Consider the following 13373-nt stretch of genomic DNA (forward strand, 5'->3'; position numbering starts at 1 on the left):
CCCAGAGGTACGAGCTTGCTTGCCATGCAGAAGATCCCACCATCGACAAAAAATAAAATTCACACGTCTTTTGACTGCAAATATTTTAACAGGTTATTTTCTGGTGTTCTCGTGTTGACCCAGCACAAATGTTTGCCACATTTTTACAATCAACTTTGGCACTTTTTTTAAGTCTGATTGCACTCCCTTGAATTTAAATGTAAGGTCTGTTTGACTCAAGAGATTAGGTCCTGACAGGCTATAAACTCCAAAGAAGTTCCGTGTATTTAAAGGCAGACTAGTTTGAATTCCGGAAACGCTAAGGTCAGTGTCTGTTCTCAAATCTCAAACTGCACCTTCAAATCTTTTTCCTCAACATATTCCTTATGTTACGGACTCATGTCACAGATCCTAGAAAGAAACCACAGCCAGATTCCTTCAGAATCGTATCAGTACAATCTCTTCTTGGCAAGTTTTCTTATCCTGCTCCCATCATCTTGATAGTCTTGAGTCTCATGCTGGCAAAGTTACATTCATAGAAAACCTGCACTTGCAGGAGTTCTCTGACAAAACCTTGAGTTTTTTTATTCGTTTTATGTAATCGTTTTTCTTATTTCTTATCCGATGTACTTATACAGAAGTTTATTTTTTTTCCTGACAGACAGGGTAAGGTGAAGTTTTTTTGTCCGTCCATCAGTCTTTGGACAAGCTTTTCAAGTTGGACAGGATAGCTTTTCAAGTTTTTTTTTTTTTTTTTTTTTCCAGATGTGAGGTTCGAAAGTTTTCCTAGCTAAGATAATCACATACATAGCTTGTGAGCTTCCTTGTTATTCAACTTGGTTGTAAAACATATACTACTGGGTTAAAAATAACATAGTTAAAGAGTATGTGAGCGAATTAAGGTCTGTATTATTTAAGTACCTAATTGTCAGTGCGGTAGAGTACCGTAATTGCATGGAATGAATCGGTTCTTAAAGTTTTCCCATTTGATGAAGGAATAAGGAATTCATTTTGGTCCTTAACTTTTTCCCATTTGATGAAGGACTTGTTGTTGTAGCAGATTTAGCTTTAGCCGAATTCCGATAGCAGAATAAAGAAAAGACAGCTTTTTATATCAGCCATACACCAGGGTGATGGTGGTCTATAGCCATGTTTATTTGGCTCGTCCTGAACCACCATCGTGAACAACATGAGGTTGTCCTTTTCAAGCAGAGAAAACCCTTTGAAGATGAAGAGAATTAATTTCGATTGTTGACTTTTTCCAATTTGCTGAATTAATTGATTCATGGTTAGAGCGATACACTTGACTCTGACCTAAGGTGTATGGTTTCTGTTTTCTAGCTGATTCTGTAGATTGCGTGAGGAGCTTCTTTTTAAAAAAACAAATTTATAAAAAAAAAAAAAAAAAAAAAAAAAAAAAAAAAAAAAAAAATACCTACCTAAAAGTATTTTCCGGTTGTGAATCATTCAAGAGATCATTTAGGAACAAGGTACAAAGGTTGTTGTTTGGGTCTTATTATCACAATCCTGTGACGTAACTGCTCCAATAACATCACAAACAAACCGACAACCAGACCTACCAACACAATATCGAGTCTGCCTTGTAAGCGCTAGTCCGCAGGTTAAATTCCTGCCCGGGGCGGATTTTATCCTGAACGGATAATATTTGTTTTCGGAACGGCTGGCTTTCTCCTATCCTGTCTTTCTTCTCGATTTCGAGGCGATACGACCTTGGCAGTTACAGTTCTCTCTAAACCTCTTGGAAAAAAAAAAAAAAAAATCCTACCTCTCCGGTCTTTACCAAGCCTTCTTATTGTTTTCTCGTGACTGGCATTGATAAAGATTATGTTATCAATTTACATTGGTTACACACGTCATTCATTCAATGTACATATAATAGATTCGGGCCATGTCTGCAACAATTCGCTCCCATAGAGAGATGAGGGCCGTTCAGAGCAGGCCCGTTTCCAGGATTTTATTGTTCTACAAAACAAACATGAAAAGCTCAAAATCAATCAAATCTCAAATTCTTTGTGGTAAAGCAGAGCTTCTTCACAACATCTGTTGATATTACAGCATTACTCAGTGCCCCCTTTGCAATCAATTTCCATATTTCAATAATCTTTTTACACCGGTAATGCCGCCACAACAAACATGGAAAGTTTACTGGAAATAATGAGTTTACACTGATGTTATTTCAATACATCGAACTGAACATTTTACTTTCTGATATGTATTAGTACGCACATCGAACATGTTAAAACCACCTTTGATCACTCTCACTTTTTTCAATCCACTTGGAATAAAATTAATTCAAGAGGAAATGATCAATCTACCTGGCAGTAATAAATAGTAGACACTTTCTAAACCTTATGCCCACTGCTTAGTCTGACAGACCGCGGTCTCACAGCCCTAGGTCTGTCAGGCAGTCAGAACACTCAGAACGTGTGTGGCGGAAAATGCGCGAGACATCGATCTCTCAGACGGTCTGACAGGTCTCCAGGTTCGATAATATAAATTTACAACATTTATTTACAATCTTACTTCTAACCCCTTCCCTTTCACAAAACGGCCAAACACATTTTCGAAGACTCTGTAACAGTGCTGTAACTTAATAGTTTAGATACTCTGGCAGTGGTTGGGAACGTGTGTGGCGAAAAATGCTCGAGTCATCGATCTCTCAGACGGTCTGACAGACCTAAGTTTCCAGATGAGTGTGGCGCAACGGTTTGGGATATTCGACTTTTTTTTCGATAATATAAATTTACAACATTTATTTACAATCTTACCTACTTCTAACGTCTTCAATTTCACAAAACGGCCAAACACATTTTCGAAGACTCTGTAACAGTGCTGTAACTTAATAGTTTAGGTACTCTGGCAGTGGTTGTGGCAAAAAAGTACTCAGATAAGTAGTATCAATATCGCTATCGGATTGCATTGGGTACTCTGGTCACGACCATGTCACCTGCCTTGACATTGTCCAATAAGAGTACTCAGATAAGTAGTATCAATATCGCTATCGGATTGCATTGGGTACTCTGGTCACGACCATGTCACCTGCCTTGACATTGTCCAAGTGTCTCCAATGTCCATTTATGATATGACTATTGTCCCGACATTGAAATGACCATTGTCCCGACATTGACAGCAAATGTTTTGTTTATTTCTAAAACCTCATGTCACGTTCATAGACCATAGATTGGCGATAGGGATTAGAGAATTACGAGTCATTGGAGGTTACTATTGTAGTTTAATAGTTTTTTCGCCACACTTGGAATGCAACTCTGTCAAATAGACACAATATTCTTCATGGTTGTTCTTGTTGTTGGGTGGAAACTCATTTGGGTCCCGTCCGGATTTGTCTATTTTGCCTCACTGGGTTTCAAGGCATGAAAAAAGGGCAACGGGACCCAATGAGTTTACATCCGTTGTTGTTGTCGTCGACTACTTCTCTAAGCCCAGAAGCCACGCCACCTCTACAGGATTGGGCCAGAAGGCTGTTGGGTCCGGAGTTGTTCGCGATCGAGGGACAATATTCTTCATGGCGACAAGTGAGGACAATGGCAACATTTTTCTTCCTCTCTGGCCGGGTGGACCATATTTTTGAAATTTATTGGCGATTCCAAGTTGGAAAAAAACAGATCAACTTCCGAAGCATTGGTTAACGTGATTTGGATTGAAATTTTAGGCAAAAAAAATCACTATAGTTTCACATTGAATTGGATGTTTGAGTACCGCTGATTCTTCAATTGAATAATTTCACAGGGTGCAATCATTTTAACAAACTCGTTAGGTTCTTTACTGCTTTTAATGGCTGATTTCCTATTCCTTGTGAATAAGTTAACTTGTTCCTCATCAGGTACACCTGATCAGGTCTCAGCTTTCAACTATGTTTGGCCAGCCATCCACCATCAGGTAGACCTGACGGATAGTGTGTGGGCTGCGGGCTCATCAGGTGACAGGTATACCTGATCAGGTACGCCTGAACAGGTCCGCCTGTCAGGTCTAGCTTATGAGCACATGCACTATCAGGTACACCTAACAGGTATACGCCTGAAAAGGTCCGCTTGTATAGAGAATTATACACACCTATATCTGACTCACTGGATGGTGCGGTGCACCAGCATCAGCGAGATATAGCTCTGATGAGACCTGTCGCTTGCAAGGCAGTGTTTTTGACCACTCAACTAATCTAGTATGGATACACCCAGAAAAACGGCCACCACTGGACAGCATACTCTTCGTAGTCAAAATAAGACTGTAGACCCGACCATTAGCCAATGAATCATGAATGACAGTTCTTTCACAATGTAAACTCAGAAACATCTCTATTGCTTAACGACCTACCTTGTTCCCACACAACTTTTACTAGGAAAGTCAGGTATACCTGATCAGGTACGCCTGAACAGGTCCGCCTGTCAGGTCTAGCTTATGAGCACATGCACTAACAGGTATACGCCCGAAAAGGTCCGCTTGTATAGGGAACTATGTATGTGCAGGCCAGTTCAAATTCAGATTGTGGCCACAAGGCACGGAAGTCGTTTCGTGTGACTCGTCCATGTGTTACCTGTCACGCGATGGCACATTTAAGGTATATTAAATAAACATTTCCAATCTGCAACACATGGAAACACACACTGACGTAGAGTCCGTGTTGCCAACATTGTGTGGTGAGCGTGATCTCTTCACAGCTTCTATGACAACGTGGCAATCTAGATCAAAACCTGTGTGGACATCCGACACCTGAGTGTAACTCTATCACGTGGGAACTTTGCCACAACTTTATATTTATAGTCATGCGAAACTTGAAAATGTAAAGGTAAAGGAAAAAAAAATTATTCTTAACCAGTGGAGGTGATATGGAACATTCCGTAGTAGGATTCGTAGATTCGTATTAAGCTGAACCCATCTTTTGGGGCAGTTGCTGGTAATAGGATCGGAGTCATACTGAGTAGCCTGAGTTTAAATTTAGTCTAGATTCAAGAGACTTTTTTAGTTGTATTGACGTCTTTAGCTCTTGCTGCTCTCGCCGATTGGCAATGGTAAAAGAAAAGAGAGAACGATCTTCTTTTTTTACCAGCCATACACTGGGGTAATGGTCTCTAGTTATATTGATTCGCCCTGGATTGTGGTTGTTGTAGCGGTGTAGTTGCACCGAAAGGGGTTGATGGTCTCTAGCCAAGATTACTTGGCCCGTCCCGAACCGCAGTCAACCATCACGAGGACCTGTACTATTCCTTCAAAGCATGATAAATCCTTTGTAACCTTCACCTAGTCAGGCTGGTTTAAAGTCGTCCTACGTCCAGACGTTTTTCTACTCCCGGTTTAACATTTTCTAGTCAGACGATCCCACAGTCGGGACTTTTGAGTTCATTTTATAGAAGTTTTTCATATCGTATCATCCGCGACTCATTATTGGATGCTGGTTTGATTTATTGCAAGACGCTATAGTTCTATAAAGTATTGCATGTTGAATTAAGTAATGCTACCTACATCATTTTTCTTGGGTGTTATTGTTCAATATTAAACAAGGTAATATGTTCATCTGTCTTGGTAACTAGGTACAGTTTGCATAATTTCATCTTTTTTTGGGTGTTGTGTTTTGTTGGACAAGACGGTTTACAATACACGAATTAGAATATTTAGATAATGAGAACCTGCTAAATTTTGCAAATGATTAATATAATGCTAGAAGGTTCGTTGTCACTTGCCATCGAGTTGATCTTAATTTCAGATCTCTGCCATTTCAGTCACACTCACAGTTCTTCTGCTAGTTACACTTCATTTAAATGATTAATCAATTGATTACTGTTTGGCCGAGTAACATAACCAATTCCAACATAGTTTTCTCTTTGATTGAACTGTGGATTGTAGACAGAAGCGAGGGTTTTCCAAGTTCTGAGATATTCATTTTTTTTTTTTTTTTTTTTGTGTATTGTGTTTTGTTGGACAAGACGGTTTACAATACATGAATTAGAATATTTAGATAATGAGAACCTGCTGAATTTTGCAAATGATTAATATAGTGCTAGAAGGTTCGTTGTCACTTGCCATTCGAGTTGATCCTAATTCCAGATCTCTGCCATTTCAGTCACACTCACAGTTCTTCTGCTAGTTCAACTTCATTTAAATGATTAATCAATTGATTACTGTTTGGCCGAGTAACATAACCAATTCCAACATAGTTGTCTCTTTGATTGAACTGTGGATTGTAGACAAAAGCGAGGGTTTTCCAAGTTCTGAGATATTCAGTTTTTTTTTTTAATGAAGCTAATTGTTTGGTCATACTTCACGTATCCGTATTTTATGTTATAATGTTATGGTGTGTTAAATATGTTATATTGTGTGTTGTGTTATGACGGAGTTTGTGAGACGTAACCTTCAACCTGATGTTTTGGGAATGTGTGTGAAATTCTGCGAACTATTCAGAGGGTGTGTCCCAAATTAAACATCAGATTCTTTTCATTTATTTTAATTATTGTTTTCAATGTGTGCTCATACGTTTATCTCAACCAATGCATAATGTTATTATTCGTTGGTACAGCGTTTTCTCAACACTATGAAATTCATCTTTCTCAGTAGGTATTCTTAGTAAGCCATTGGTCTTTCCTAAAGGTAGATGTCTTTCCTGGGTCCTTCTTTATTTAAATATGTATATTTATCTTACCATTTATTTTTATATTTAACTAAATAACTTTTCAATCTTTTTAACTTGTCTTATAAGTTTCTTTTCCATTTTTTCCACCTTTCCATTTAGTTATTCCAGTTTTCCTTCTTCTTCCTCGTGATGACGTTTATCTCGTTAGTACCTACAGGGTCCGTCATGGGAATCCCGGATCAGTTCTCTCTATTCTCAAAAGTTCGTAAAACACTTTGACTTGTGTGACCCTGTATACTATTCGCTTCAATGTTGTCATTTTCAATCTAATGCTCAGTTCGCGCTCGGTGTAATTTTTCACTTTTGCTTTCACGTTATATTTATCATGTCTGATGTATCTATGTCCGAGGGTATTACTGTGATATTATCTGCTTTATCATTAGAGTATGTTTGATTAGCTGATATTCCATTTGATTCTATAGGTTCTTTTCATTGATCCAATGTCTGTTATTATTCGATTCTAGAAGTTACTAATTATTTGACTCGAGGCTGAACGGCCATACAGGCTGTTTATCTGAATGGAGTTATAGCCATATTCTTCTTCTGGAAGGTTCTACTATTCACGATTTCCCCTGATTTCCCCTTCTGAAGCCCTTTGCCACTCTTAAAAATAAAAGTAATACTTTCAGTTCCAAATCTCTGATCTTTGAACAAACACTGTAGACCCGCCCCTAATGTAGGACGTAGGTATCACTGCGGTCACCTTGCACGCGGGAGACCCGGTGGGTTCAATTGCCGCGGCAGGGTCAAAAAATTGTAGCCAAGATCTATTTTGCAAATGGAACCTGTTGAATACGAGTAATTTTTTTTTTTATTATTATGTGTTCAACTCTGAAAATCAAACCCGGGACCATGTGCATGGCGTTTCTATTTCAAATAATTATTATACTATACTTAGTTACATACATACAGTTAGGTACTTAGTTACATACATAGTCCGCTCCATTTACATTGAACTCTTGCCAATAGCACCGCGTACTATTGCAGTCCCAGGTACACAGATTTACAGTTAATTGAATTTGCCCTCAAATACAACCTTGCCGTTTGTCGTCAGCCAAAACTAATTCTGGTTACGTTGATGTGGTTACTGGTTAACCACACATGATGGCCAGATGGGTCCATAGTCGTTCCTTTGAAAACGGTTGTAAAATTTCAGCATTCGTTTACGAAGTAAATTAAAAAGTATTGAGATTTCATTTCATCTCAATTCGTGTGGAGCTTTACAAAGTTACAGAGTCCTCCATCAAGAAATTAAAAAGTATCACTCGTTCACTCGTGAATCTAGTGATTTAGCTGTGTTGCGTTCACTAATATCATCAACCTATGCTACGCAAGCCTGCAGTGAATCACTGGGATTTTTAGCCAATTTGAGTCCTCCATCAACAAATTAAAAAGTATCACTCGTGAATCTAGTGATTCTAGTGATTTAGCTGTGTTGCGTTCACTAATATCATCAACCTATGCTACGCAAGCCTGCAGTGAATCACTGGGATTTTTAGCCAATTGTGTGGTTACTGGTTAACCACACATGATGGCCAGATGGGTTCATAGTCGTTTCTTTGAAAATTGTAAAATTTCAGCATTCGTTTACGAAGGAAATTAAAAAGTATTGAGATTTCATTTCATCTCAATTCGTGTGGAGCTTTACAAAGTTACTGAGTCCTCTATCAAGAAATTAAAAAGTATCACTCGTGAATCTAGTGATCTAGCTGTGTTGCGTTCACTAATAATATCATCAACCTATGCTACGCAAGCCTGCAGTGAATCACTGGGATTTTTAGCCAATTATTTAAATGCAATACCTGGTTGGTTAATTCTCTCTCTCTCTCTCACGGAAGTCACTTTGAACCATTTTAACTCCTTGCTGATGGTCCAGTACACCTACCTACATCATATCTTTCAGGACTTGGACAATATATAGGTCCGTTCGTACTTCGTGGAGTCAAAGGGTCAATTAGAGTCAATGAAGAACATTGTAACTCGGGGGCAGGATGTTGGCAGTAACGTCCTGATGGATGTCAATCAGGTTTATTTTGCGAGTTGTGCTAATTTACTAATGACGTAAGCAGAGTATGATTGAGACACGATGTTGCTTTTCGCACTCATCTGACCTTCAGTTAACCTCTTGCTCATTTAAGCCATGGAAATTCGTATTGTATCAGTGAACTGAAGATCAAGATTACAACCTACTGTGATCCCCATAGGGATCGTTGGTTAATTGATTGGTCAAAAACCGGTTTTCGAACTTTTAATCTTGGTTCGAATCAGCCAAAAAAAGTGACAAAACTTCTAAGAAGTCTCTCTCTTTAAATATTTACATATGTACCTCATGATTGTGATGTAGTATTAAGGAAACTTGAAATAATTAGGGGGTCATCTGGATTCAAATCATTATTGGACACTCCATTGTTGAACTTTTCCAAGTCAACTTTGAAAATTAAGCCCCATACCCGGTGAATGAATGTGTCCTAGGATACGATCCTATTAGGGTGATACACCCTAGGAATGTATCACACATAGCTGACTCAAAACCCACCTTGTATGGACAAATGAAACTATCAGAAGACATGAAAGAAGTCTCTCTCTTTAAATATTTACATATGTACCTCATAATTGTGATATAGGATGTAGTATTAAGGAAACTTGAAATAATTAGGGGGTCATCTGGATTCACATCATTATTGGACACTCCATTGTTGAACTTTTCCAAGTCAATTTTGAAAATTAACCCCCATACCCGGTGAATGAATGTGTCCTAGGATACGATCCTAGGGTGATACACCCTAGGAATGTATCACACATAGCTGACTCAAAACCCACCTTGTATGGACAAATGAAACTATCAGAAGACATGAAATACCTAGTGTTCGAAATCTGCTCGACCACGTTACCCGTAACCTTTTTATTTTTAAATGACAAGTGTTTAGTTTTACATATATATCCCAAGAGCAAATTGTACAAGAATAGAAAATAAGCGGACTGTATCACCACAGGCGCTGTAAAACACCGAACAGAAACGTATGTGACACAGGTCCTTACCTTGAATAGAATCCGCAGCTGGCATCATACTAACAAGAAAACTCGCCCCCATCTAACCCCCCACATACATACAACCCTAAGGATAAATCTAAAGGAAAGAGGTTACCGGGCTGTAGGTATGAGACCCTGAACATTGTCTAGAGAAACTGCCGCTTTGAGTTCCAAGATTCGCTTTGATTCAGATTTGAAGAGATGTAGGTAGGTAATCCAAATTAATCCAATAAATTTACAAGAAGTAAAAAGTCACAGGCACTCAGTAAAATCACAACACTTGTCTTAGTTAGACGAGATTAAAGAGCGATAAATTTAAAGCTAGACGCTTTCACAATTGTACTAATATTCACAAATCGCGTACAAGAAAATTCACTAGTTGTGAAAATCAAATCTCCTAGTTGGAGCCGTACCGCGAGCGAGAAGGGAAAAGTACACACGTACACCAAGATGTGTCACTGTTAAGCTCAATGAGAAGACTACCAAATTTTATTATTTTACACCAGTACAGGGTAGCCGATAGGCTAGCATGTAAGAATCAAAAGTTAACGCGTTGCGACTAAACTGAATGCCTGATCATATGTTATTTAACCCTTGAGGGTTCTATACAGGTTAACCCATTAGGTATGGCGTTAACAACAAGGTATTAGGGACTTAGAAAGGCTGGGAGGAGATCACATATCCGGGATAAGGCTTGGTGAAAGACACGGAGATGAGAAGAAGGATTAGGTTCGGTAATAGGAGAATAGAAGATTGAGGGGGTTCATTGTTTTGTTTATTTAGGAACATAATTTTCTCCTGTTGTTTATAGGAGGTAATGGAAAATATTGGAAGGTGGGATGGGTGTGTGTATTGGGAGAGTATGTGATGAAGGGAGGGAGGTTTTTACATCACTCACTTATCTCACCATCTATTCTGCCTATGATACAAGGGAGGAATGGACAGGAGTTATACGTACGTACAGGATCAACCTATTTTTTGTCCGTTTAGTGTACGTTGGAATCCTTTTGCAAAGGCAAATTTCCAAAAGAGAGTAATAGGGGGAAAAATTTATTGTTGCCAATTATAACCACTTGGTACATCACAAAGAGTAAGCTCTGTTTAACAACATCAATCCCCTTACCCTTACTTACATTACAGTTCAATTCAAATCAATTGTTTTTATTGTTCACATACATGATAGTGTGTTGACAATGTTTGGTTACCTAGGTATATAGGTGCAATAAAGTTCGAGATTCTACTTCTGGATGGAGTGAAATGCAGCTTCGTGATTGGTTGATTGGTTTGCAGTAATAAAATAGGTGCACTCAATTTTCATTACCGTCCTACATCCGGTACTTCTTCTTCTCCCTCTCCTCCTTCTTCTTCTTTGTCTCCTCCTCCTTCTTCCTCTTCTCTTCCTCCTACTCTTCTTTCTTTTTCTTCTTTTTCTCCTCCTTCTTCTCCTTCTGTTCCTAGATTGTAGATATTAGGTTATTAAGTTACCCATTTTGTTCGAAAGATAGTAAAACTGGGTTGAGCGGAAACAAAGGGAGTTTTCTGTTCGAAACATCGACAGGAAATCCATCACTTATTTGCGAACAGAAAGTTTGCTCGTCTTTCAATTTGCTACAAAGAAGAAGCGAAACCCGTTTTTTTTTATTATTTTTTTTTTATTATTATCTATTATTTTTATAATAATATGTACTTATTTACAGTTTGAGATTAGTTTATTTTGATAAAAAAAAAGTTTTCAACTTTCCTTCTTTTTTTCTGCTTTGTTCAGCGTGAGAGAGAAGTTCCAAATTATTGTGAGAGAGAAGTTCCAAATTTTCCAATAACAAAAATGCTTCTGATTTATCTAGAATCCCCATTTCTAACATCATGGGGGTAATAGAAAGCAATAAAAGTACATTAACGGACTACAAGCACACACCATTTCGTGCGAGCACATACCACTCAAACTTTCAAGCGATCTCTTAATACAAAGAGAAGAAAACTTGAGCACACGTGAAATAAAGAACGGAGAAATCTACACACAACACGAAAAAACTTTTAAAGATGAAATGAGGGGAAGGTGAAGAAGAATCAGGAAAAGGAGGAGGAGAGAGGGAGGAGGAAGAAGGAGGAGAAGAAACAAGAAGAAAAGGAGAAGGATTAAGAGAAGGAAGAAGAGCTGAAGGAAAAGAAGAGAAGAGGAACTAAGGAAGAAGGGATGGAGGAGAACAAGAAGAGACGATGAAAAGAAGGTGAAGGAAGAAGAGGAGGAGGAGAGAGAGGAAGGAAAGGTTAATGCAGATCAGAAGCCAGTATGATAACACCATCACGTCGGGGTAATATTTTCAATGCGCGTAGAATATAAACCACTGTATGTAATAACTTGGACCAAGAGGAGAGTTTCTGAGCCAGAGTTAAGAGCACGTTGGACTCTTGTGGCTCCACTAACACAAATAAATGTTTTTTCTCCTCAATGTCTATTTCGTCACTGACACTAGACGTGTCTTGATCAAGCGGCCAAGAGTTGACTGGTTTAGTTAACCACTCTGGACCTGTTTTCCACAAGGGATGTTCTAAGAACTGACTAGGTGTCATTCCTCTTGAAGCACAATCACTTATGTTCTCTGTACCTGCCACATGATGGAAACATTCGCTCCCCACATTCTCCTGTATTTTAGCCACACGGTTGGCTACGAAAGTATTCCATCTACATGCTGGGGATCGAACCCAATCGATTGTCACTTTCGAGTCAGATAGACAGTAATACTCACGGATTTTTACACGAGACTGATAGGTATCTAAACATAGTCTCATGACTTTGGAGAGTAATAGAGCGGCACAGAGCTCAAGTCTTGGTATGGACAAGGACTTGAGTGGACTTACTTTTGACTTGGCACAAATAAGATTGACTGAGATGTCACCTTGTTGTGACTGAACTCTAGCATACACAGCGCAAGCATAAGCTTTCTCACTAGCATCACCAAAACCTACCAACACAACATCACTGACTAGGTCGACACCAATATGCCTAGGGAAGGACATACCTGAGAGTAACGGGAGCTCGGTCTGAAACGTATTCCATAATTCCTGTAATTCTGATGGAGGGGAAGTGTCCCAATCCAACTTGAGAACCCACAATCTTTTAATGAAAAGTTTCGCATACAGGGTGACCGGAGCGACAAGTCCCAACACATCGAATATGCTAGCTGTGAGCTTTAATACGTTACGCTTTGTGCACGGTCTTTCTGACACATTCACTTGAAATATAAATACATCATCGACAGGGTGCCACTGCAGCCCTAACACTTTCAATGACGAGTCACTATTCCACTGGACACAAGTTTCCAGCTGATTTTCATCAGGAATATTACACAATAGAGACTTCGAGTTAGAAGCCCATTTGGACAGCTCAAACCCAGCTGATTTGAACATACCTGTAAGTTGTTGCTGTGTTTGCAACGCTATCTCCTCACTAGGTACGGAGGAGCACACATCATCCATGTAGCTATCATTTTTCACTCGTTCACATGCCAGGGGGAAGTTTTGAGCTTCCTGTTTCGTGAGTTCTTGTACACAACGAAGCGCCAAGAACGGGGAGGGAGTAAGACCAAATGTCACGGTGTTCAGAGCAAAGGAACGAAGAGGTTCACCTGGAGTTGGTCTGAACACAATCTTTTGATACTTACGATGGTCTGGATGAACCAATATTTGTAGATACATTTTCTTA

At 39.0% G+C, this 13373-nt stretch overlaps 1 protein-coding gene across 1 annotated transcript; it reads right to left on the minus strand.

Moving 5' to 3' along the window:
• Positions 1-11938: 11938 nt before the first annotated feature.
• LOC103514563 lies at positions 11939-13366 on the minus strand. Its single transcript, XM_008479461.1, has one exon. The coding sequence runs from the start codon at positions 13364-13366 to the stop codon at positions 11939-11941; it is 1428 nt and encodes a 475-aa protein (XP_008477683.1).
• Between the last annotated feature and the right edge of the window lie 7 nt (positions 13367-13373).

Source organism: Diaphorina citri, unplaced genomic scaffold (genome assembly GCF_000475195.1).
Source record: "Diaphorina citri unplaced genomic scaffold, Diaci psyllid genome assembly version 1.1 scaffold1170, whole genome shotgun sequence".
Classification (NCBI taxonomy): domain Eukaryota; kingdom Metazoa; phylum Arthropoda; class Insecta; order Hemiptera; family Psyllidae; genus Diaphorina; species Diaphorina citri.